Source organism: Pseudorasbora parva, chromosome 16 (assembly GCF_024679245.1).
Source record: "Pseudorasbora parva isolate DD20220531a chromosome 16, ASM2467924v1, whole genome shotgun sequence".
Taxonomy (NCBI): Eukaryota; Metazoa; Chordata; class Actinopteri; order Cypriniformes; family Gobionidae; genus Pseudorasbora; species Pseudorasbora parva.
Genome location: NC_090187.1, coordinates 2,606,083 through 2,631,566, shown reverse-complemented (window position 1 = coordinate 2,631,566; position 25,484 = coordinate 2,606,083). Strand labels below are relative to the sequence as shown.

At 38.0% G+C, this 25,484-nt stretch overlaps 1 protein-coding gene across 1 annotated transcript in view; it reads right to left on the bottom strand.

The window, feature by feature from the left end:
• Positions 1-3,670: 3,670 nt before the first annotated feature.
• The window catches only part of si:cabz01090165.1 (uncharacterized protein LOC100333421 homolog), a 217,706-nt gene continuing 195,892 nt past the window's right edge, over positions 3,671-25,484 (bottom strand). The window contains exons 4-5 of the mRNA XM_067419604.1: positions 11,868-12,529; positions 3,671-4,669 (exon numbers count right to left, since the gene is read on the bottom strand). Coding sequence (XP_067275705.1) covers positions 11,980-12,529 — 550 coding nt within the window. The 3' untranslated portion in view covers positions 3,671-4,669; positions 11,868-11,979. The remainder of the gene's footprint in view (positions 4,670-11,867; positions 12,530-25,484) is intronic.

The window sequence follows — 25,484 nt, the reverse complement described above, 5'->3', positions numbered from 1 at the left end:
ACAGCGGAGAGAGCTTCATGGAATGGGTTTCCATGGCTGAGCAGCTCATCCAAGCCTTACATCACCAAGAGCAATGCAAAGCGTGGGATGCAGTGGAGTAAAGCAGCCTCTACTGGACTCTAGAGCAGTGAGACGTGTTCTCTGAGTGACCAATCACGCTTCAGTCTGACAATCCCATGGACGAGTCTGGGTTTGGCCGTTGCCAGGAGAACGGGACTTGCCTGACAGCATTGTGCCAAGTGTAAAGTTTGGTGAAGGGGGGTAATGATGTGGTGTTGTTTTTCAGGGGTTGGTTCCCCTTAGTTCCAGTGAAAGGAAATCTTAATGCTTCAGCATACCAAGATGTTTTGGCCAATTTCATGCTCCCAACTTTGTGGGAACAGTTTTGTGGACGGCCCCTTCCTGTCCCAGCATGACTGCGCTCCAGTGCACAAAGCGTCGGTCCATAAAGACATGGATGAGGAGTTTGGTGTGGAGGAACTTGACTGGCCTGCACAGAGTCCTGAGCTCAACCCGATAGAACAGCTTTGGGATGAATTAGAGCGGACACTGAGAGCCAGGCCTTCTCGTCCAACATCAGTGCCTGACCTCACAAATGAGCTTCTAGAAGAATGGGCAAAAATCCCCATAAACACACTCCTAAACCTTGAGGAAAGCCTTCCCAGAAGAGCTGAAGCTGTTAGAGCTGCAAAGGGTGGGCCGACTCCATATTAAACCCTTCATGTGCATGCCTTAGGCATCCCAAAACATTTGGCAATATACTGTATTTTTTTTTTTTTTACATTGTTAGCTTATTGATATTCTAACACTAAACGGTTTAAATCTTTGACTGAATACACTTGACTCCTATGTGCTTTGTGTGAGTGGTGGACTTTTAAAATTGGCGTATGTGCATATTGTAAGCCCGTCACTTTAAAGACACATTCTTGCATTCAAAACAGCTAGTCAGTGGGTTTTGAGATGCATTTGAAACATTACACTCTTTACTTCACACAGTGCAAATAAATAAATAAATAAATAAAATAATTAAAAAGCAGCTCCTTATGTTCACGATAAACATCGAGACAGATCACTAGAGTTTGGAAGTGAGCCACTGCTTCAAAAATGATCCACAGCTTCCCATCAATCCCCATGTTAAATTGAGAAGACACAATACGTGTTTTGCTGAATGTCTCCAGGCTCGCCTCGATAGCACCTCAAAATTACAATCTGGTGTTTAATTAACAGCAGAAGCAAACACTTCGCCAGCTGCTTGACAAAGCTTCACTAATCATGGGGTTTAATTGAGCTTTAGTGAATTCTGGCATCTTCATGAGACATGGCACTTACATGAGCAACATCCCACCATCTTCATGACCTGAAGACATGTCTGTATCCAGGCGAACATACCAGAAGACGCATTGATTTGTTAATGATGTTCAGACAGGCTCATCCTCAGCTGTGTTCCTTTGTTCCAGCTTGTTTAGACTCTTATCAGATTACACTGTTAACCGCGGCTGTGTGTGGAGTCATCGCAATTATTCAGAGACAACAGAGAGAATAGGAAGTGCTCTGCGATGTAAACACAGAAACTCTTGCTCTTTTAAGATGTAGGTTGCATTTTGGGGCATTTTTTCTCTCTCCAGAAAACAGCCACATATTTGTACCTAACAGTGGTTGGTCCCCAGAGGGCAAATATGAAATATGACTAACCACTAAAAGCCAGTCTTTCCATGTTTGTCTCCCAGTCCCTCCTCTTTTCCAATTATCCATAAAGACGCTATTTTCCTTTTCCAAAGATGACAGCATGAGAGAGAGAGAGAGAGAGAGAGAGAGAGAGAGAGAGAGAGAGAGAGAGAGAGAGAGAGAGAGAGAGAGAGAGAGAGAGAGAGAGAGAGAGAGAGAGAGAGAGAGAGAGAGAGAGAGAGAGAGAGAGAGAGGATTCTTACGTGTTCAGGTGTTGAATTAAATTTATAAAAAAATGCATTCAATTTGTAGATCCTAAATGTAAAACAAAATGAAATTATATATATATATATATATATATATATATATATATATATATATATATATATATATATATATATATATATATATATATATATATATATATATATATATATATATATATATATATATTTTTTTTTTTTTTTTTTAATAATTATTTTTTTTTAAAAATACAATATACAATTATATATATTTACAATTATTAATATTTAATTGTGTATATATATATATATATATATATATATATATATATATATATATATATATATATATATATATATATATATATATATATATATATATATATATATATATATATATATATATATATATATATATATATATATATATATATATATATATATATATATATATATATAAATACAATTAAATAAAATTAAAAGTGGCAGCATGAGAGAGTGGGATTTATTTAGTTTAATTTCTAAATATATTTAGGCATTTAAATTATATTTGTAAAAATACTTACATTATTTTATATTATATTCTAGATAAAAAAAAAATGAATTAAAGCTGATTTTTTCTAGTGAGATCTGGCAACAATGGTTTTACTATACATTAGTTAGGATGCTTCAGACTTTGAACTCGCCAACAAAAGATACAAAAGTTCAAAGTATGGCAGAAGTGAACGTGGTCTCTCAGAACATCTGTGTGTTGGAAGATCATCTGAGAAGCTACGCTGCCCTGTAGCGGTCAACATTTGTGTAATTTTGGCATTAGGATACATTTGCATGTTTATCAGAAGGCATCACTCTGCTTTTTTACGGCCTCTGGCATCTGCATCGCACATTCACTCTGATAAACTGCCCTACAGCGTCAGACCGAGGCATTGTGGGTAACACCAGCCACAGCATGCTGATTTCTAACCTCTCTGCTGGATTAGTATAAAGGAATCCACAAGCATTGGGATTTTTTGATATTATTTTAGTATCGGTAGGGGATTCGCATGACTATTGGTGTCAGAAACATAAACCAGAGTAGAATTTAAAATAAAAAGCGTGACTTTCGTTGAGGGATATCACAGCTCAGGAAGGAAAATGGCAAGACGATTCCTTTTCCCTAGTTTCATATAATATGAATGAGTTAATTCCTATTGCAATAAGAACATATTAAATTATATAACCAATATGAAGAGCATAATGCATGTTTCCCCCCAGTTTAAAAGCCCTTAATAAAGTTTAAAGTGCTGGTAATAACAGTGCTCTGCTAAAGTGACTGTAAAGTACCATGATCAGGACGTTTGAGCACCAATCTGCAAGTCATCGGTCCAGAGCCCACGCAGTGTGTCAGGACGGGACAGCTCGGGTGTGTGTGCAGTGACACCATGTGGTGATACCGGTCATTACGGCTTCATTATATTAGCATAAGCGCCTCTGGCTACAAATAATCCATGCATTTGTAAACATTTGACACTCCATAGTGCAACAAGATAAACATTCTCTCTAGAATATTGAGATTATGAGTAATGCCCAAGACTGAAAATCACTAGCATATGATTTGCAGTATGCTTGACTTAACTTCCATTACACTCAGCCCTAAAGAGCTGCTGGAAGAAAAACCCTTTCAATATGTTTCATTATGAGAATAATCACACCGCTGCGCAGTCGAGGGAAGTCAGAGTGTATCAGAGAAATCTGGCATTAATGAAAAGTCTTTTCCACAAGCCTTGAAGAAAAATATTTTATTTCTTTATAAATCCACATAGAGTACCTATGAAAGCAAAAAATTCCATCCCATGTTCTTTTATTATTTTCTTCTTGAAATCACATGATTAAAATCAGAGATGATTGAAGGTGTACTTCACATACAAATACGTCCACGCTCAATTAGAGGGAAAAAACGAACAGTTTTATTTCAGCAGGTCGACTGTTGTTTAGCATGGCCTACACGGCGTTCACATTGTCTGTCGTCAGAGACAGAGTTCTCAGATGTGCCTTACCGTCAATCCTCGTTGATACAGGAGATTCAGAAAGAGTTAGTGCATTGTGATAATCAATGATCTGCTGTTTGACCTAATCTCCAGATCCCAAGAACACACTCCCCATGTTTGTTAATCAGCTGAACATCGACCAATGTGTTCAGTTTCCCAATAAAGAGAGAGAGAGAGAGAGAGAGAGAGAGAGAGAGAGAGTGAGTCATTAGCTGAGACAATACAGAGGAACCCATAATAAAGTGCTCCAGAAGGTCCACAAATGTTAACTCAATAGCGACTCATCAATATTTCATCGAACTTTGATAAGTCTGAATCCACACGAGCCTTCGGGAGAACATTAAATCCACACAATTCAATCCTTTGGCACAGGACCATTGCAGAGATCGGAGCTGCCGCTTCTATTTAACACGGATATTTTGTCATAACATTTCCCACATCTTCACAAAAAAAAAACAACCGCAACGTATTCCCAAAGATTTTCCTTGTCTCTTCCCATAAAATGATTTGATGATTCTTCTCTCGGGGGCAGATAACCTCTGGTTTAAAATGAAACACTGCTCATGTGCACCAAAGAGGCATATCAGAGGCATAACATCCAATGTCTGGGGAGAGTCTTGCATAAAGAATTGAATGTTGTATTTGCCTTCCGACCGCAGCTCATCCTACTAATAGATTGGATCCAAACCCGTTTAATCTGGCATCCCGCATTTAGCTTCCAGACTGTGAGTTTGCCTTGAAAAACAACAGAGGCAAGAGATCAGATTCAGCAGCATAACACATTTAAACAGATATTACAAAATAAATGCAAAGGAATTAGTAAGTTCTGATCGGACCGGTCTGAATGCATTCAAAGGGAAAGACAGTGAACTCTTGCAGAAGACATTCCACCGGTGATAAAGTGATTATTTCACATTTTAATGCTTTAACATCCATCTCGGGTGGTCATTGCAGTGGTTTTTGTATGCTTTATATCTAAAAAGCATAGAGTATGATGCTTGCAAGGTCATGGGATCGATTTCTAGGGATCAATGACATTATAAGTGGCTCCTGATGAAATCTGATCACAGCGTATAAACAGTGACCTGTCTCTCCTGACCACATGATCTGATCTCAGGTATAAACTGGGCCTAGGAGAATCACTGAGTGTGTTTATGCACACTGTAAAAGTGTAAAAGTTTGATTTCAGTCACGCTAAATGTGACGTAACACTTTAGTACGACTGCCTGTTTTTGCAACGTCTAACTGACTAACTCAGGGTTTTCCAAAATGGGGTTCAGGAATTGATTGAAAGCTATTAAGTGATTAAATCAAAAAATATACAATTGAAATAAGTCATATAAAATGTGGTTACATGCATGTAACGTGACCATTAATCAACATTAATGTAAACATGTAAATGTGTTGTTAAATCATTGAAATACAGTATTAACTCTAAATATAAGGGGCTAAATAATTTAGGTCAAATGGTTTCAGCTGACAAAAAAGTTTGACTGACTAACTAACTAACTAACTAACTAACTAACTAACTAACTAACTAACTAACTAACTAACTAACTAACTAACTAACTAACTAACTAACTAACTAACTAACTAACTAACTAACTAACTAACTTATCAGGAGGTAAATCAACTTAAAAAAAATACTTTAGGTTTTTCCCTGAATTAACCAATGAACTAATCAACCAACTAACTAACCAACTCCTTTAAAATATTGGGAGGTAATTTGAGATTAAAGGGTTCGACTGACAAAAAAGTTTGTGAAGCCCTCAACCAACCAACCAACCAACCAACCAACCAACCAACCAACCAACCAACCAACCAACCAACCAACCAACCAACCAACCAACCAACCAACCAACCAACCAACCAACCAACCAACCAACCAACTAACTAACTAACTAACTAACTAACTAACTAACTAACTAACTAACTAACTAACTAACTAACCAACTAACTAACTTAAATATCGGGAGGTAACTTTAGGTTAAAGGAGTTCGACTGGCAAAAAGTTTGTGAAGCCCTCAACCAACTAACTAACTAACTAACTAACTAACTAACTAACTAACTAACTAACTAACTAACTAACTAACTAACTAACTAACTAACTAACTAACTAACTAACTAACTAACTAACTAACTTAAATATCGGGAGGTAACATCAGGTTAAAGGAGTTCGACTGGCAAAAAGTTTGTGAAGCACTCAACCAACTAACTAACTAACTAACTAACTAACTAACTAACTAACTAACTAACTAACTAACTAACTAACTAACTAACTAACTAACTAACTAACTAACTAACTAACTAACTAACCAACTAACTAACCAACTAACTAACTTAAATATCGGGAGGTAACTTTAGGTTAAAGGAGTTCGACTGGCAAAAAGTTTGTGAAGCACTCAACCAACTAACTAACTAACTAACTAACTAACTAACTAACTAACTAACTAACTAACTAACTAACTAACTAACTAACTAACTAACTAACTAACTAACTAACTAACTAACTAACCAACTAACTAACTAACTTAAATATCGGGAGGTAACTTTAGGTTAAAGGAGTTCGACTGGCAAAAAGTTTGTGAAGCCCTCAACCAACTAACTAACTAACTAACTAACTAACTAACTAACTAACTAACTAACTAACTAACTAACTAACTAACTAACTAACCAACTAACTAACTAACTAACTAACTAACTAACTAACTAACTAACTAACTAACTAACTAACTAACTAACTAACTAACTAACTAACTAACTAACTAACTAACTAACTAACTAACTAACCAACCAACCAACCAACCAACCAACCAACCAACCAACATATCAGGAGGTAATTACTTTAGGTCAAATGGGTTTCGGCTAAAATAAATACAATAAAACTTGATAATTACACCTGCAGCTTTTCTTTGTCCAGCATGTATTGTTGTCAGCAAATATTATCTCACTAAACTTAATGCGTATCAGAGGAAACGACACCCAAGGATACGCAAACCATTTTCTCCCAACATTGGCTGAGCTTGCATAAACAGACAGAGCGGGTGTCTATACATAGCACATGCTAATTGGACATTTAACGACTTCATTAACTCCAACCATCATCAATTTACTCAGACTTTCCTCATATATATAATGCAGAACTAACAAAGCCTCAAAGCAGCAGCAAGGACAAGGCCTGATATTTTGCGGCTAGCTAGTTATCTGCAGTGCTAATGCTAGGCCTCATTTATCTGCTATTTTTAGCGCAGCATGCCTTGCTGCAGCCTGGAGGGATTCTGGTTCACAACGGCTGTCGGCAGGGAAGGAGAAGAGAGGTTGCGGCCCATTTTGCGCACAACAAATAGTAATTGCCTTCTACTATGGGTCTTCTGATATACTACAACATCCCACCCCGCAGATTAGCCCATTTGTCTCAATATCTGAGACACTAGGCCTTTACCCTTTTATCTTAATCTCTAAACCCCCATCACAATACTCATATCGCCCTTTTTCTTCCATCATAGTGCCTTTCCCTATCTCCGAAGCACTTTGCCAGGCCTTGTATATCTATCCCCACATCCTAATCTTTCCCATTTCACGCTGAGCAAAAGGAAATGTAAATCCAGCTAAGACTAATAGGAGAAGGAGCTCTAATTTTAGAAACGGGACCTGCATTTCAATCAATTGTGGTCCATTAAAATGTTATGAATCAATACTCAATTGAGCTACAGGCAGGTTTGAAAATAACACACCGGCCAACCGTGGCTGGAAACGCATATCAACTCACTAGCTCATAACTCATAAATGACTCAAAAAACTCATAACTGCTGAGTGAAGATTCATAAACGATGTCCTTCAACCAGGAGGTTCCAACATTAGCAAAACAAGCCATAAAAAGGTCAAGTGCCGCATCTTTACAATCTGCATACAATGTTTTAAAATAATGAATACAACATTTTGTAAAATATCTTTTCTAAAAGCCCTTAATAATACATATATTTTTATATTATTGTTATGGTAAAAATAATACAAAATATTAATGGATTTATTGTAAAATATTTTCTTTAAAAGAGAAATCACTGACATTTTGTAAAGTAAAAATTAAAGTTTTTAATTAAATTATTCAGACTATAAATATTAATAATAAGCTGAGCAGTTATTTATGAATTATATTCATATATTATTATTAAGTTATTATTATTATCATCATTGTATATTGTTTCATTATTTGTATCATAAAAAATACAAATGATTATAAAAATAATAAAATATGGATAAACAGTTAATTTATCTGAAAATAATTGCAGTTTTAAAAGAGGAATCACTGATATTTTATTACAAATGATCAAGACATGTTTTATTATATAAAAACAATGATTGACTGATTAAACATGAAAAAGCTGCAAACGATTAGAGAAAAAAATAAGTAAAAATTAAAAAATGAAAGCTTTTAATTCAATGAATTAGAAAATCAATATTAATAATACATATAATAAAGTCAAAACAGTGATTCATGGATTACTATAATGCTATTGTTTCTGACATTTATTTAGTGTCGGCTAGTAGAAGTTCTGAATGTCTGGTCAACATGTTAGAAGTCTAAAATAAGTTAATTTCAACCCTACAGGTGAATAAAGCGAACCATGATCCAGATCCGACCCAGAGGTGCTGAACGGAGCTCAAAGACAAATCGAGCTCTGGAATAAAAGATGGATTATTTTGCAGGTCAAAAAAGGCGATTTAACTCATAGGCTTGAGCAGTCGGTCATCTTGATCAGAGAGTAACTCTTTGTTCACCTAACTGCACACGGCTCGCTGCAGAAGCCTTCTGAAGTTTCTCCTGAAGTGACCCTGACACACACCGCTGCCCTTCAACGCTTCTGTTCATTGGACGTGCTTTTTCCTACCAAACAGATACACTTCCACCTATGCTTTCATCCTGGCCCATTCAGCGCTCCTCAATAGAAGGCAACCGTGACCAATTCACAGAGATGGCTCTCTCCGGGTTATGTTAAATGGACTCATCTATTGAACCTGAGAGCTGAGGTTGTCCATCGGCGGATGTTATCCACACCGCTGTAAGTGTGAGAAACCAGGCCAACCTCGATTGAGCCTCCAAGGGCATTAGGGCTTTGACTGAATACAAATACAACTGAAATACAAACCAATGCCTCTAGCGCTGCCGGTGTGCTGGTGGTTGGGTTAACAAGGAGGAAAATAAGTGACGGAAATTTAGTTTTCTACTTCCCCTGCTGGAATGGATTTGGATGCTGGTTTGCTGACGTCCATATATACCATGCTTCGGTTACACTTGATTTCAATAGTCCACTTTAGACATTATACTAACTAAGTAACATTGCAACTACATATCAGACATTCGAATATTAGTAGACTGTTAGGTTAGGGTTCAGGTTTGAAGAATAAGTTGACATGTAGTTGCAAAGTCACTTATAATCAGTAGAATGTCTGTTGGGAGCATCGAAATGAAGTGTTATCAGATTTTAAACACAATGATAATCTGGGCCCGGTTTCCCGATAACGCTCACTCTAAGCCCGCTAAGAAGACTCGAAAAGATATATCTTACCAAAGTTGTTTATGTCCCTAAGTATGTTCCCCAAAGTGTCTCTTAGGAAGCTTCTTAACACACTGTGCCAAGTGAAGCTGCTGAATCGATTGCTCCGAGATCGATTTTCCATTTCACGCGAAGGTGCATTACGGCTTTAAGAAAGACAACACGTTCTATGCAAATGAAACATTCCTCAAATTATTACAGTAACATTTATTTCAACATAGTTTAAGTTATCCGTAAAATATATAATATTAAAGCTATAAAATTGTCAGTAATATGTTCACGATATGTTGTGAAGGGTAGACGGGTATCCCTTGCTAATCATCCACCCTCCTTATCCCGTTGTTCTTGACATGGGTTTAAAGACTTCTAAAAATTATGTAATACACTTTTATATTAATGGTACACTCTAAAAATGATGAGTTAATTTTAATACAATGTATTGTGTTAAACTACTTAACACACGTGTCATTTTAACACATTTTGTGTTATTTTGCGTTGATTTTGAGTTCAAATAAATGAAATGGACTTGGGAGGCAATTTTTTTTTATAAAGCCATGTCAGGTTAAATGTCAAAAGGGCTTAAGTTTTGTTGAATAAAGACATTGACATGGACTAAATGTCTCCGTGGCCGGCGTCGTCTTTGATTTAATAGAAGGATATGTTGTATCACTGCCATAGTGGGTTGCTTACTGGACACCACCATGCTTATCCATTTATAGATCTTAGCCATTTAGAGCCAAACTGTTTGCCAGATGTTAATTATCTAAAGTTATTTCCAATTTAAGCGCTTTAATGACATTACAAAATAGCCTAATTACCACCATATTAGTTCTGATACCAAATAAAGTCAACTTCATAAATAGGCCTGTATCCATTGCAAATATATTTTATTATTAGTCTTAAAATGTCCATAACATAAAATCATTGTTTTTATTTTGTACTGTACTGCGCGGATTTCTAAAGACTGCTGAACAGTGGCTGCGACTAGCGTCTTGAGCTTAAACAAGCTAAGAGAGCGCTACGAATGGTCCAGACCAACCTTACGAATGTGTGACTTACATAAGATATAGTTAGCGTAAGAACGTTTCGGGAATCGTGCCATAGGGTTAAGAGAGAGGTTAAGGAATAGGTTAAGAACTACTTAGCGATAAGAATGTTTTGGCGAACCGGGCCATGGACAATAGTCGAAGCGAATTGCAGTTGCATTTTCAATTTGTGCACGTATACAACGTGACGTAATGAAAATTTGCAATTGCGTTTGGATTTTCTTTTCCGTGTTTGTAACGTCTGCCAAATTTTCGTGATGCGTTGCCAAATTGTGTTCTGTTGTGTCTGGTGTTACTTTTGGCAACTTTTCAAGCGCCAACGCAGGCATCAGCCAATCAGATTGCCTTTGCAAATACCCTAACACCGTGTCCTAACTACACGTGACGTGATGCCGCGACGCGATAAAAGTGATAGACACAGCGCTATAGTGTCTTACTATTCTAATTACATTTATTAATTAAAGTAATTTCTCAAATAGTAGATATGGATCTTTTAGATGAATTTAAGGAGTACTGGTCTGGTCTTGGTCTCGACTTGGTCTCGACTTAAAGGTAAAGCAGACGCTAACCAATTAGAGTTCATTGATCTCCGGAAAAGTAATATGATTGGCTGTTGTCATTATGACGGTCGAGTCAGCTCCAAGCTTCAGACACAAACATATTTGACATTATAACTGATTTTAGACACATTTCTCATGTTTCTGTGTAAGTTTGATTTTTTTAGAATTACAAAGTCTGGTAGTTTGTGATCTTCAGACGTTTAGTTTTTCTCTGTAACCATATACAAAGTCTATAAAATGAATAATGCCTATAAGTATGAAGTCGTGTAACGTGGACTCGTGAACACTTTGGTGAATTGATCATTCAGATACAGTTTCTGCAAAATACAGATATTCAGATGCATGACCTCCACCTCGCAAAGGAAACCGTTAATAGTGTGTACTCAGCTGGTTATATGCATAACACACATGAACCTAATGTGCTGAAATGAGCAAACCATATCAATTTTCACTGCAAGCATCCCAACTAGGAAGAGTGTTTCAATTCTACGCCTTTGTAATTCAAATGCATCCTATTGAGCTTTACAACTGTCAGGCTATCAATTTAAATAGTGATCTCAAGCGCACCGTACCATTGGGGAAATCTTTTTAGGCCCGTTGCCCTGACACGGACAGACAGCAGAGCCACTATGCCTGTAATTTATCCATTAAAGGAGCTCTAATTAACAGAACTGGAACATCTCTGCATCAGCACTGTCGTGTGGGGAGATTCTATCACTTTGGCAACCAGTTGCCTAGCAACAACCCTTAACAGATAGAAAAACGTTCTCACCTTGGACAGGAGAAAATCCTCAGCGAGGCTGCAGGACGCCGGCAACAGAAAACAAAACTGAATGGGTTGAGGTGTGAAGTGAATGGGAAGGGAGGCGGGATTGAACCCTGTGTTATTGCGAAATGGAGTCGTCCTCTTTTACGGATTTTCCGTATTCCGGGTTCAAATCAACCACAGTGGTCCCTTTTAGCGCTCCGTAACCTCCTTCTAAGCCATGGTGTCCTTCTTGTCTGTCCGATCCGAGCGAGACGGAGGGTTTGCTGGCGGAGCCCGAGGAGGACGAGGAGCGGGGCGGAGGGCCCGACGTCGCCCCCTGTTGGCCACCGTTGGTCTGAGAACAAACGTTACTGACGCGGGCGGCCTTCTGCTTGTAGTGCTGGCTGTGAAGTTTATACTTCATCAGCAGGATGAAGATGAAGACGAGGACCGACGCCACGATGATCCCACCGATGACGATGATCATGGTGCCACCGAGGAACTGGTCATGGATGGAGCGGCAGTGGCGAAACTCGCGCTCCGTGGTGAAGGAAACGCAGCCGACCAGACGCGTGGCGGTGAGAGCCGTGATGCCGTCGTCGTAGACCGCCAGGACGCAGAGCTCGTATTCCCGGGACGAGGCCAGATCGCTCAGCAAGAACAACTTATGGGAGGCGGGAATCATCCTGAGAGAGAGAGAGAGAGAGAGAGAGAGGGAGAGAGAGAGAGAGAGAGAGAGAGAGAGAGAGAGAGAGAGAGAGAGAGAGAGAGAGAGAGAGAGAGAGAGAGAGAGAGAGAGAGAGAGAGAGAGAGAGAGAGAGAGAGAGAGAGAGAGAGAGAGAGAGAGAGAGAAAGAAAGATGATGCCTTGAGCATTAAACGGTTAAATAAATACACTTATATTTTCACTGCAAAAAATGCTTTTTTTATTTTGTATTTTTGTCTTGTTTCTAGTCAAAATATCTAAACATTCTTATATTAGGAAACATTTACTAGACAATTACATATCATTGTCATGTTTTTGGAAAAAAAAATAACTCAAAATGAAGAGAGTTTTTGCTTAAAACAAGATAAATAATCTGCCAATGGGTAAACAAAATAATCTTGTTTTTTGTTTGAATTAAGATAATTTTTCTTTCCCCAGATTATTTATCTTATTTTAAGCAAAAACTCTCTTCATTTTGAGTTATTTTTTCCCAAAACAAGACAATTACCTTTGCTTGTCTAGTAAATACTTCTTGTTTTAAGAATTTTTAGATGTTTGGACTAGAAACAAGACAAAAATACTAAGTAAGGAAAGCATTTTTGGCAGTGTTCATGTGCATCAAAAGCAAATAAAAAGTGGGCGGGTTTTCTCAGGCGGAATTATTATTTTTTTCACTGGAGAGTTAGATGTAACGTTAGCGTAGATGTAACGTTAGATGCCATTTACATTAAATATAAAATATACCGACATTTACTAAAAGATTGATTGGGAGACACAAAATTACGTAAATCACTGATTAACATGGCTATGGTGTAGAGGTAAGACGCATATCATCAAGATTTGACGCATATCGACCCGAGGTTCGAATCTGCCTTTTGCCACACTTGCTCTACTCCCTTTTCCCATCACATATCAAATCTAGCCTAGAAATCTAGACGCACCCTAGCGGCAGCAAATCTAATCTGCCCGCGAGTGTCGTCTAGCAAAGGCCTATAAAGCATTGGTCCTAAAAAGTGGGTGGGTCTTGTCCCACACACACACAATGGTGCCGACGCCCATGTATATCTTGCATTTGCTGCTCAGCAATTATTTGATTAAAATTACAGTAAAACATTTAGCCAAGAAATCTGGACGCACCCGGCAGCAAATGTAATTTGCCGCGAGTGTAGTCTAGCAACTGTCCATAGACTTGTGAGCTTGAAAAACCAAACTCTGGCCAATCACATCACATGTAGAGTCGGTGGGCGGGTTTAACATAATGACGGCAGAGTTGTGTGCTACTTATAAACGAAGAAGCTGGCGAACGGCGGCCTTTTGAATCGTTTTTTTGTTGCGACTCTGGAAGTCTTGAAGTTAAGCTTTTCTTTGAGAAAAGAACAAAGAACGGCACTGAAGTCATTCTTAAGAAGGGAAGATGTGTTCAGAGTTTTTACGACCGGATACGGCGAGAGTTTAATCTGTCAGCGAGCTCTGCTTCACCTTCGTTGCTCTGGTTGGTTGTAGCGCTATCCTATCGCGTGCAGAGGGGGAAAGAAAACCGTCTATCTTCCTGTCGGATTGAGCTGTCAATGGTGAGTTTCCAGACCAAACATCTTGATTCATCTTTACAACAGCAGTTCTCTATGTGAATCTATAGTAAAGTGTCATTTATTCCTGTGATCAAAGCTGAATTTATCATCTTCAGTGTCACATGATCCTTCACTAATATTTTTCTCATATGATGATTTGCTGCTCGTTAAACATTTATGATTATTATCAATGTTGGAAACAGTTGGGCTGCCTCATATTTGAGGGGAAACCGTGATTAACTACCCTTTAATAGTCTGGGGTAAGATTTAAAAAGAAGGAGATAAATTAATACTTTTATTTAATAATGATGAATAAAACATTGATCAAATCATTGATGATAATAACAATTACTGAGCTCCAAAAATAACTGATAATAACTGATCATCAGATCCTCATATGAGAATGATTAGTGAAGGATCATGTAAAACTGAAGACTGGGGTAATGATGATAAATTCAGCTTTGATCACAGGAATAAATTACACAAGTAGCATTAAACAACTTTATTCCAAACTTGTGAAAGTGAACAAATATTCTGAGAGTTCAAATAATCTCAACTCCACAAAATTCAATTCAGGGCAGATGGTTGTCAAGAACACAGTGTTTAAAATATTGCCCCTGCGGTCTTGAGGGAGACACGTGTCAAAGTAGATTTAGGCAAAAGTGCCATCTCTGTGCCATCTGCAGCAGAAGAGATTGTGTCTGACCCAGGATGCCCGCTTTTCCTGCATTTCCTGCATTTCCTCTTGACCTTTTCGCTTCAGGACAGAGAAAGAAAGTGCAACGGTTTTGGAGGACTTCATCTGTCTTTGTTTTCTCTCACAAAACATATACTCATTTACATTAGACAGGTACATATACAGTAGGCACATCAACACCTTTCATGGGAAGTTTTCCAAAAAAGTAAAAACCGTTATTACTTACAGCTGCCATTTCAAACATCCCTAATGGTATGCATGTTATACAATAAAAACAATGTACTCTCTGACCTACAAAAACAAAAAACCTCTAGACTGGACTCTAGAGCAGTGAGACGTGTTCTCTGAGTGACCAATCACGCTTCTCTATCTGACAATCCATGAATGAGTCTGGGTTTGGCAGTTGCCATGAGAACGGGACTTGCCTGACTGCCTTGTGCCAAGTATAAAGTTTGGTGGAGGGGGGGTTATGGTGCAGGGTTGTTTTTTTTTAGGGTTGAGCTTGGCCCCTTAGTTACAGTGAAAAGAACCTTTAATGCTTCAGCATACCAAGACATTTTGGACAATTTCATGTTCCCAACTTTTGGGGATGGCCCCTTCCTGTTCCAACATGACTGTCAAGTCAAATTTTATTTCTAGAGCACATTTAAAAGCAACAGAGTCATGCCAAAGTGCTGTACAGTAAGACAATGAGCATATTAAAAAAAGCATAAAAAGAAACAAGGCAGATACACAATTACACCCGATACAATCCAAAATAATAAATAAATATAAAAAGTTATCCCAATATCGATCTAATCAAAAGCCAGAGAGAACAGATGAGATTTTAGAGCCAATTTACATTTGGCTAATGAAGGAGCAGACCTCACACTGAAGGACAGACTGTTCCAGAGTTTAGGTGCTGCCGCAGAGAAGGCCCGGCCACCCCTAGTTTCACAGCGAAGACATGGGACAGATAAAATAAGCTGATCACAAGACCTAAAAGTGCTTTGGGGAGTGTAAGGAATCAGAAGGTCACTTATGTATTTTGGTGCAACACCAGAAAGAGACTTGTACACAAATACTGGTGTAATAATTACTGGTGTAAAGCACGCTGCACAAAGCGTCGGTCCATAAAGACATGGATGAGGAGTTTGGTGTGGAGGAACTTGACTGGCCTGCACAGAGTCCTGAGCTCAACCCGATAGAACAGCTTTGGGATGAATTAGAGCGGAGACTGAGAGCCAGGCCTTCTCGTCCAACATCAGTGCCTGACCTTACAAATGAGCTTCTAGAAGAATGGGCAAAAATCCCCATAAACACACTCCTAAACCTTGAGGAAAGCCTTCCCAGAAGAGCTGAAGGTGTTAGAGGGTGGGCCGACTCCATATTAAACCCATACTGTCTTGTAATGCATATTAAAATGCATTATTACGTGATTTAATAATAATCCATATTTTACACCTTTAATGCATTAAAACACGTAATGATGATGTGTAGCAAGGAATCTGCAAATTTTATAATGCATTTGAACTGCTAATGCATTGCAACGCTGATCTGTGAGCATGTGTGTGATGTTTTTCGCAGGCTGATGTTATGCGCATCATGCATTATTGAGCGCGGCTCTGTCCAGCTCCGCGGTTGGCTCTGGTGCACCGAGGTGAGAAGATGAAGACCTGAGTCACGCCGCGCGGCTCGCCCTGGGTGACGGGGTGTGTTTGTGTGACCGTGAGCATGACCGCATATTTTTGCATTTGACCCCGTGGTTAATTGGCCGAGCTCCTTTTGCGAGCGAGGGTTTGACGGAGAAGGTAATGGTGCATGAGTGTGTGAGTGTAAGTGTGCATACTGGTAACTGCTTACACACTGTGGAGAGAAGCTTGCTCTTTTTGATTGCTATTGACAAACAGCCACATTTGAAATTACATTGAATATCAGCCGTGAATTGGCCCAATGTTTTCTTTTTTATGGGGCAACACTTTTATCAGAGGGTGTACTTCAGGCCAATGCTAGTAAATATTGTATATGGGATTTAATTTTTAGCGTTATTCAGCTAGAGAATGTCAGATCCAAGCTGAATATTATTATAACAGCTTAATAAGGAAATTATAATATTTATTTAATTTAACATCTACAAATACTAATACAATATATATAAAAAAAAAATTTAAATACATTTTTTAAATTATTTTAAATAAATAAACAAACAAACAGAGCATGTCAAATCTTAAATCCAATCTGAATATTATTATAACAGCTTACTAATGAAATGTTGAATTAATGTAAACTATAAAACTACATTTTAATATAATTTGAATGATTTGAAATAATTGTAACATTATAAATGATTTATTAAAATAGAATATATATTTATAATATATATATTTAAAATCCATTATTAAGTAATAAGTCTAAGTAATAATCAAATAATTGTCCTATAATGAAAAAAATAATTTATTGAAATACACAAATTTTATTACATTATTTAATCAAACAAATTTATTAAAATCAGTAATAAAACCTAATAAATAACCAGGGCATGCCAAATCTTAAATCAAATCTGCATGTATAATAAATAAATAAATAATAAGACAAAAATTACCAGAGCATGCCAAAATTTAAATCCAATCTGATTATTATTATAACGGAGGAGATTTTAAATTAATGTAAAATACTAAAACAAATATACATATGTTTATAAAATAAAATATTTATACATGTATGCACAATTAAATACAAATGTAAAATAAATAATACATTATTTAATAAAATATATTTTAAATAGAATATTTACAGTATCACAAAAACTGAATAATTAATTACTGTAAATGTGCTATTTTTACACTTTTAGTGAGCACTGATTAATGCCCTAACTCTATTTGCATGTTTTATTTCTCATAACCGTTAAACAGTGTTAACAGCGCTGTCAGTGTGTTTTAATAAGCGGGAGGATTGGAGTAGCTACAGCTCTGCTCCGCCACAGTGTCATGTGCTAATGAGCAGAGACAGCAATGCCTCTTCAGTCTGTTCATCTGCAGCCTCTCACAGGGCATTTGATGAATATATATTGAGGAAAAATTCTTCTCCCTTCTGGCAGCCATTGGCCCTTTTAAGCTGGCGAGGGTCAGACTGCTGGACCCCGGCTCTGAGCTGTCACTGTAAATGGAGAAGCGGTTCGAGCTCTTCTGAAGATGTGTCACTTGGCAGAGAGACCCTGTCATCTCACTGTCTTCAGAAGGACCTCGTACAGCTTAATTACCCACTTAAAACAGCTTAAATGAACGATGGAAACATGCAAATAAAGAGAGAGAGAGAAAGATAAGTGATGAATGTGAAAAAGATGAGGTAGGATAATGACAGCTTACAGTGACATTCTCAAGCAGAGACCCTCGTCACCTACAGCTCTTATAAAGGAATAGTTTTTCTCGAAAACAGGAAATTCACTCTCTTTATTTGGTTGAAGTTTTTGTAGAAGACTCTGCTGGTAATATTTATCCATATTAGAAAAGGAATACATACATATAAACAAATCAGGAATAACATCGAGACATGAACTCCACTAGAGCCCTGAAGGTGTGCTGTGGTATCTGGAACTAAGATATTAGCAGCATATCCTTTAAGTCCTGTAAGTTGTGAGGTGGGGCCTCCATGGATCGGACTTGTTTGTTCAGCTCATCCCACAGATGCTCGGTTGGATTGAGATCTGGGGAATTTGGAGGCCGAGTCAATGCCTCAAACTGGTTGTTGTGCTCCTCAAACCATTCCTGAAGCATTTGTGCTTTGTGTCAGGAGCATTATCCTGCTGGAAGAGCCACAGCCACCAGAATACCGTTTCCATGAAAGGCTGAACATGGTCTCAGCAATGCTTAGGTAGGTGGAGCGTGTCAAAGTAACATCCACATTCTGACAGCTTTCTATCAGAACCAGCATTAACTTCTGGAGCAGTTTGAGCTCCAGTAGCTCGTCTGTTTGATCGGACCACACAGGCCAGCCTTCGCTCCCCACGTGCATCAATGAGCCTTGGCCGCCCATGACCCTGTGGCCGGTTCTCCACTGTTCCTTCCTTGGAGCACTTTTGATAGATACTGAACACTGCAGACCGGGAACAGCCCACAAGAGCTGCAGTTTTGGAGATGATCTGACCCAGTCGTCTAGCCATCACAATTTGGCCCTTGTCAAACTCGCTCAAATCCTTACGCTTGCCCATTTCTCCTGCTTCACACACATCAACTTTGAGGACAAAATGTTCACTTGCTGCCTAATATATCCCACCCACTAACAGGAGCTGTGATGAAGAGATCATCAGAGTTATTCACTTTACCTGTCAGTGGTCATAATGTCGCAACACATTCTCACACCCAACTCGTCACATATGGACGCTTGACCAGGACCCCTTGTCGTCACTTTTCAATGAACTGGGCGTACCTTTATCGTTAATTTTCGACGCGCTGGGTGCTCCGTTCATTACAATGATAAACCTTTGGTGTCATACACAGACACATTTAATTCGTTGCGTTTGTAAAAGCAGACATGATTTTATTAATATCTAAAGGCTACTTTTATATTTTGGAGCAACTAACTCCACTCCTACCCTAAACCTACCCACATCTAAACAATATAAAACACATAACAGGCAAATAAATGTACAGTCACAAGTATTTATTGCAAAATCTGACCAAAACAGTTTAAAAGTATTCGCTCATGTTGCATTCCAAGTCTTCTGAAGTCATACGATGTCTTCATGTGAAGAACAGAGTTGATCTTGATGTTTTAATCGCTGAAATGATGATCGCGCTGCCCCGTGAACGAACTCATTCATATCTCATTCAAATGATTCAAAAGACTCCTGAGCATGACGGAATCGCTCACAAGACACTCGAGAGCCAATGACATTTCACAATCAATGCTGACGTAATGACGCAATTGGTCACAAGACATATGAGAGCCAATTTAATTTCACTAAGAAATCTCACGTAACGGGCGGCAATATTTAAAATTTGTTGTGTTCACGATCTTCGGCGGATGGAGATGCTGATCGCTTTTGGGGATTTTCTTCATACAAATCAATCGTTTGGCCTCAGAAAACTTGGATTATTTAACTTTTTTGAATAACTTGTGGATGCAGTCGTATGTTATGTCCTGTGTTTTATATCATGTTCACACAAATGGGTAGGTTTAGGGATGGGATGGGGTTGGGTGACATGTTAAAACGTGTCTACATAGCGTAAATAAAATAAATGTAAATGAAATTATGCCTGCTGATTAAATTGAAAAACACACTCCAACATGTCATAATGGGAAAATCATAAACTAATACAATTTCAACATGACGATAATATTCCCATTCCCAGTGCGTCTGTGTATGACGGCAAAGGTTTCTCATTGTAATGAACGGAGCACCCAGCACGTCGAAAATTGACGATAGTACGCCCAGTTCTTTGAAAAGGGACCACAAGGGGTCCTGGTCAAGCGTCCATATGTGACGAGTTGGGTGTGAAAATGTGTTGCGACATTATGACCACTGAGTTACTATCTCACTTTTTCTAAGCTCTGTCTGAAACGTTTCGCAACGTTTCAATGAGCACCATCAGCATGGATTAAAATAAACTTTAATAATCTTATGGCCAGGTAAACATTACACCAAAAGTTATATGAGGTTACAGTAATGAGTTATTGACATTTCAGCACTTCAGCGCATACTTGCACGTTTGTGTTGTGCATTTTTAGAGAAACACGTAGAAAAGGAACAAATTATTGCAGCATCGCACACAGAAATCCATCTTATATTTTTGAGATCCATCAGGAAAAAACACTCGCTTCATTACATTTTCTTTTTTTGTGTGCAGAAGCCCTTCGCCGGAGAGGAGTTAAATAGAGAAATCATTTATTAGGCTATCGGTTTCATTTTTATCAATTCAATGGTCACAAATCAAAGCCGAACTCAGAAATAACGTGTGTCCATTGAGCATGCAGTAATATAAAGTAATAATAAATAAGTAAATAAACAAATAAATAAATGAAAGTAATGAAGCAGCGGCCAATCAGTCACCAGGAAACTAGGATTCTTCTTGACTGACTGCGGCGGCTTTGTGGACACGTCAGTACGTTTATGCTCGGGTTTGTTAAACCTTGTTGTAGATTTTTGGGTAAATAACTGTAAAATCGCAGTATTTAGCTTTAACATCATTGGAAGGTATTTTACTGTAATATGAGGTGAGGGTTTGCTGCACTAATAATAAACTACAGTACATTACTTTCAGCGCCCATGAAGGGGAATAATTGTAACATTTACTGGTAAATTACTGGTCTACATTCCCATGATGCATTACATCACAATTTTTTTCAAACTGTTTACATCTTCTGTCAGAAAACAAGGATTAATGCATTAACACACACATACGCATGCATGCATGTGAGCACACAAATACACACACAAGGGCTGGATGTCTGAGCCTCCCAGTTTGGCTTTAGAAAAAAACACACCACCTGTATGGCAATCCTGGATCTTACTGAAAAGATCAATGATGCCATTGAAAAGGGGGAATATGGTATCGGTATATTTTTAGACCTTTCAAAGGCCTTTGATACCATCGACTCCACCATACTACTGTACAAATTGCACCATTATGGAATTAGAATAATGGTTCAAGCACTGAATTGGTTCAAGAGCTATTTACACCAGAGGCAACAATATGTATAACTATCCACGAACAGACATCAGAAAATAAACACATTAAATATGGTGTTCCACAAGGATCCATATTAGGTCCTCTCCTCTTTATTATCTACATTTATGATCTGGAAAAATCCTCAAAGACCCTCCATAAAGTAATCTTTGCAGATGACACTATCTTGTTCATATCACACAAAAATGAATTTAAACTTCAACAACTACTCAACAATGAGCTTGAGAATGTGGATAACTGGTTTAAAGTAAACAAACTGTCCATAAACGTCAGTAAAACCAACTACATAATATTCTGTCCAAATAAAAAACAACTTAATTTAGAGGATTCAAATTTCAAGATCAAAATAAGGGGAGAGGAACTAAAAAGAGTTAAGACGACTAAATTCTTGGGTGTCTTTATAGATGATCACCTAAACTTTAAACACCATATTGAAAACCTTGTCAAAAAGCTATCAAAATATGTTGGTCTGTTCCTTAAGCTGAGACACCTGCTTCCCCACGCAATACTACTTAGTACTTACCCTTTATAAAACCCTCTTTGAACCACATTTAAATTACTGCAATATTATATGGTGCAATACTTACTCTACTCACCTAAAAAAATTAGAAATTCTACCAAAAAACATAATTCGTGCCATATCATGTTCTGATTTCAATGCTCCAACTCGTTCTATTTTTTTTTAGCTATGGTCTTTTAAGACTTACTGAATATAATATATTTCACAATGCATGTACTATGTATCAGGTGGTCTTTGGTTTGAATAACAGTCTATGTGAACTTGTTCCCATCCGCTATCCCCGGCACACTTCCCTCACTAGAAACACGCATATCATTACTGGTAAAAAACGGAGATTAAAAAGCGCTGGTATGAGTGTAGTGTGCCGGGGACCGCGGATCTGGAACGAGCCGGATGAAAATTTGAAAAACTCAAGCTCTCTTTCCTCTTTTAAACAAAACCTCAAGAAACATTTACTAAACTTGTATACATCTTCCTGATGTACGTACTATTTCTCACTCTGCATGTATGTCAGCATAAAACTTTTCAACCTGAAGGTAAACTGTTAAACAAAATTGCATCTGTTAACTGGGATCTCCTTTCTTTTGTTGTATGAATGTGATGTATGAAATTTTTTCTTTTTGCTTTCGTTTTTGTTTTTGTTTGTCATGGTCCCCTAGTATAAGCTTTAGATAGCTTCTTTGGGGACCAGTTCACATGATGATTATCTTAAGTGCATATGAATATATGTATGTGTATCTGAATATGTGAATATGTGAAAAAACTAAACTTCAGCCTAAAAGAGCAGGTGTCACCCGTTTGGGTTTTGTTTGCTACTGCTACGTGCTGTGTTGAGAACTCAATAGTAGATTTGTTGTTGATGTTTTCAGACGGAAAATAAATTGCACAGCTACAAGTAAGTAAACAATTCAAATATTTGTGTTTTTAAAATATATAATGTAACGTTAGATGGTTTGAAATAGCTTCCTGATTTAGCAAGTTTTTTAAGCCTCTCCACATAACTCCTCACTAAGTGTAGAATTTTTTTTCCTGGAGTAACTGCATTTATCAGCAATTGAACTCTTGCTGATAAACAAGTTGTTTTATCATTGCTTTCGTTTTTATAAGTTAGTCAGGATTTGCCACAATGTACAAATGCAAACTTTGAAATTTGCCTTTTCACCAACTAACTTTTTTTATACAAAACAACTCCAACATAGGGCAAATTTCTTTCCAAAGAAAACTTCAACCCGAATGTCAGTGGAAAATGATCTACATCACACCAAGGCTCATCATGCATGGTAAGTATGAAATATATGGTAAATAATTAATGTATTTTGGTCGTTTTTATTGTGGGCCTTCTAAATTCTTCTTACACGAGCGGCAGGATCATCCTTTCAGTGAATAAAACATTAAGACCAACTCTGTTCTTCACATAAAGATATCGTATGACTTCAGAAGACTTGGAATGCATCATGAGTTTATTCTTTTATACTGCTGTTGGTAAGTTATTGCAATAAATACCTGTTGTTGTACTTTTATTTGCCTGTTTCATGGTTCATATTGTTGAGAAGTGGGTGGGTTTAGGGTAGGAGTGGGGTTAGTTGATCCAAAATATAAAAGTAGCCAATAGATATTCATAAAATCAAATCTGCTTTTACAAAATGCAAAGAATTAAATGCATTTTAATCTGACGCATTAGGCAAACAACTGAAATCACTGGAGTACCCTGTGTCCATATAGCGAAGCCTAGAGGTGCCTTTAGCGTCTTCCTTGTGGCACTTGACCATGCTTCAGATTTTGACACCTTGGAAGTGAGAATGGGTTGAAGTATCATCCAAGAAGAGTCTCCACTTTCCTGTCAGTGGCTTTAAGTGAATGCATGTTGATATAAATGTACTCCTGACACCATACCTTGCACTTCATTCAGGTCTTCATTTGGCACCATGCACACTGTGCCTCCAGCGCTCCCTCACCCAGACATCACTTCAAATTCAACCTGTCTTTTCAGCTCAAAGTTTACACTCTATATTCTCACCCCAGCCACCATCTCCAAGTCATCTGTACTCTAACCCGGCTCGCTGTCGACAGGGAGTCTGGCACATGCATTCTTAATTGATTCTGACAGACTTTTAGATTACTCTGCAGCTCTATAAACCAAAGAACTCCCTTTGCCTTTTCCATAATTAATAGCAAATTGCTTTCTGTATGTATCTTTTCTTCTCTCTTAATCTATCCACAGGGATTATTGCAGGAGTTAATTACATCCTTACAGATCCCTTCAATGAGAAATCATGGTCGTCATTGGTAGTGGGGCCACGACTGAATGCTAAAAAGGGAGCATTAACGTAGTCTGCTAAAAGGCCGTCATTGTCAACATGCAACCTAAAATATCTAGGGCAGACTCCTCTTAATATAGTACAAAGCAAAGGACTGCATTTTGATTTTGAGATGTATTTCAACAGCAATGCAAATACGGCCTCGTTGTAATCTTTCAGGAGCATCTGAAACAGGGGCATGCACTTGCTTCTGTTGTTATTCTGTTATTATTGTCTTCCTCAGTGCACCTCAAGCGCTGTGATTTATTGAAGGGTGTCATAAGTCTGCTTGTGCAGAATCCAGTTTGACTTGCGTCAGGCTGAAACTATTACCGTGGAAGCCAATCTGTCTGTTCACTAATGAAAATCTTTTGAAGAGCTTTCCTGACGTGTAGAGCCGATCCCCTAAAACAGCTGGTCTCGTTGGGAAGGATCCTTCGATTAGCACAGAACAAAAGGATGGCTGTATTTCATATACTGCATTCATGATATTGTTGTGTCTATGCTGGCTGGCAATCATCGAGGTCCATTTGTATTCATCAGAGGAATTGCAATGTTTCATTCCCGATCTGAATAGGATTCCGCCATAAGCCATTAACACCCCCAGTCTCAGATGCCAGCTTCTCCCTTTGAACAAAGACAGAATCAATTTGTTTATCTAATGCAGAATTACCCAGATTCACAACCCATTTGGGGGGATCGACCATCCACAGTGCTCTCTGAAATATTGCGCTTCAAAACAAGAGATTTTTTACTACAAAGCTTTGAAAAATGTAAAATCGGCTGGTTTTGCAACAAACTTTATAAGCTTTTCAAACATTCAAGCAGCCTGTATTTTGCTATTGGCATTGATTTAAAGTGCGCCTATTATGGCATTTGAAAGGTTCATTTTTTGGTTTGGGGAGTCCCCAACAACAGGATTACACTCATGACATGTCAAAGAACACTTTCATTGGCTTATGCATTTATTTTTACCTTATGAATGTCAGTTGTGAAGTCAGTTGTGATTGGTCAGGAGACCCAGTCAGTTGTGATTGGTCAGGTGACCCAGTCAGTTGTGATTGGTCAGATGATCCAGTCAGTTGTGATTGGTCAATGACCCAGTCAGTTGTGATTGGTCAGATGATCCAGTCAGTTGTGATTGGTCAGGTGACCCAGTCAGTTGTTATTGGTCAATGACCCAGTCAGT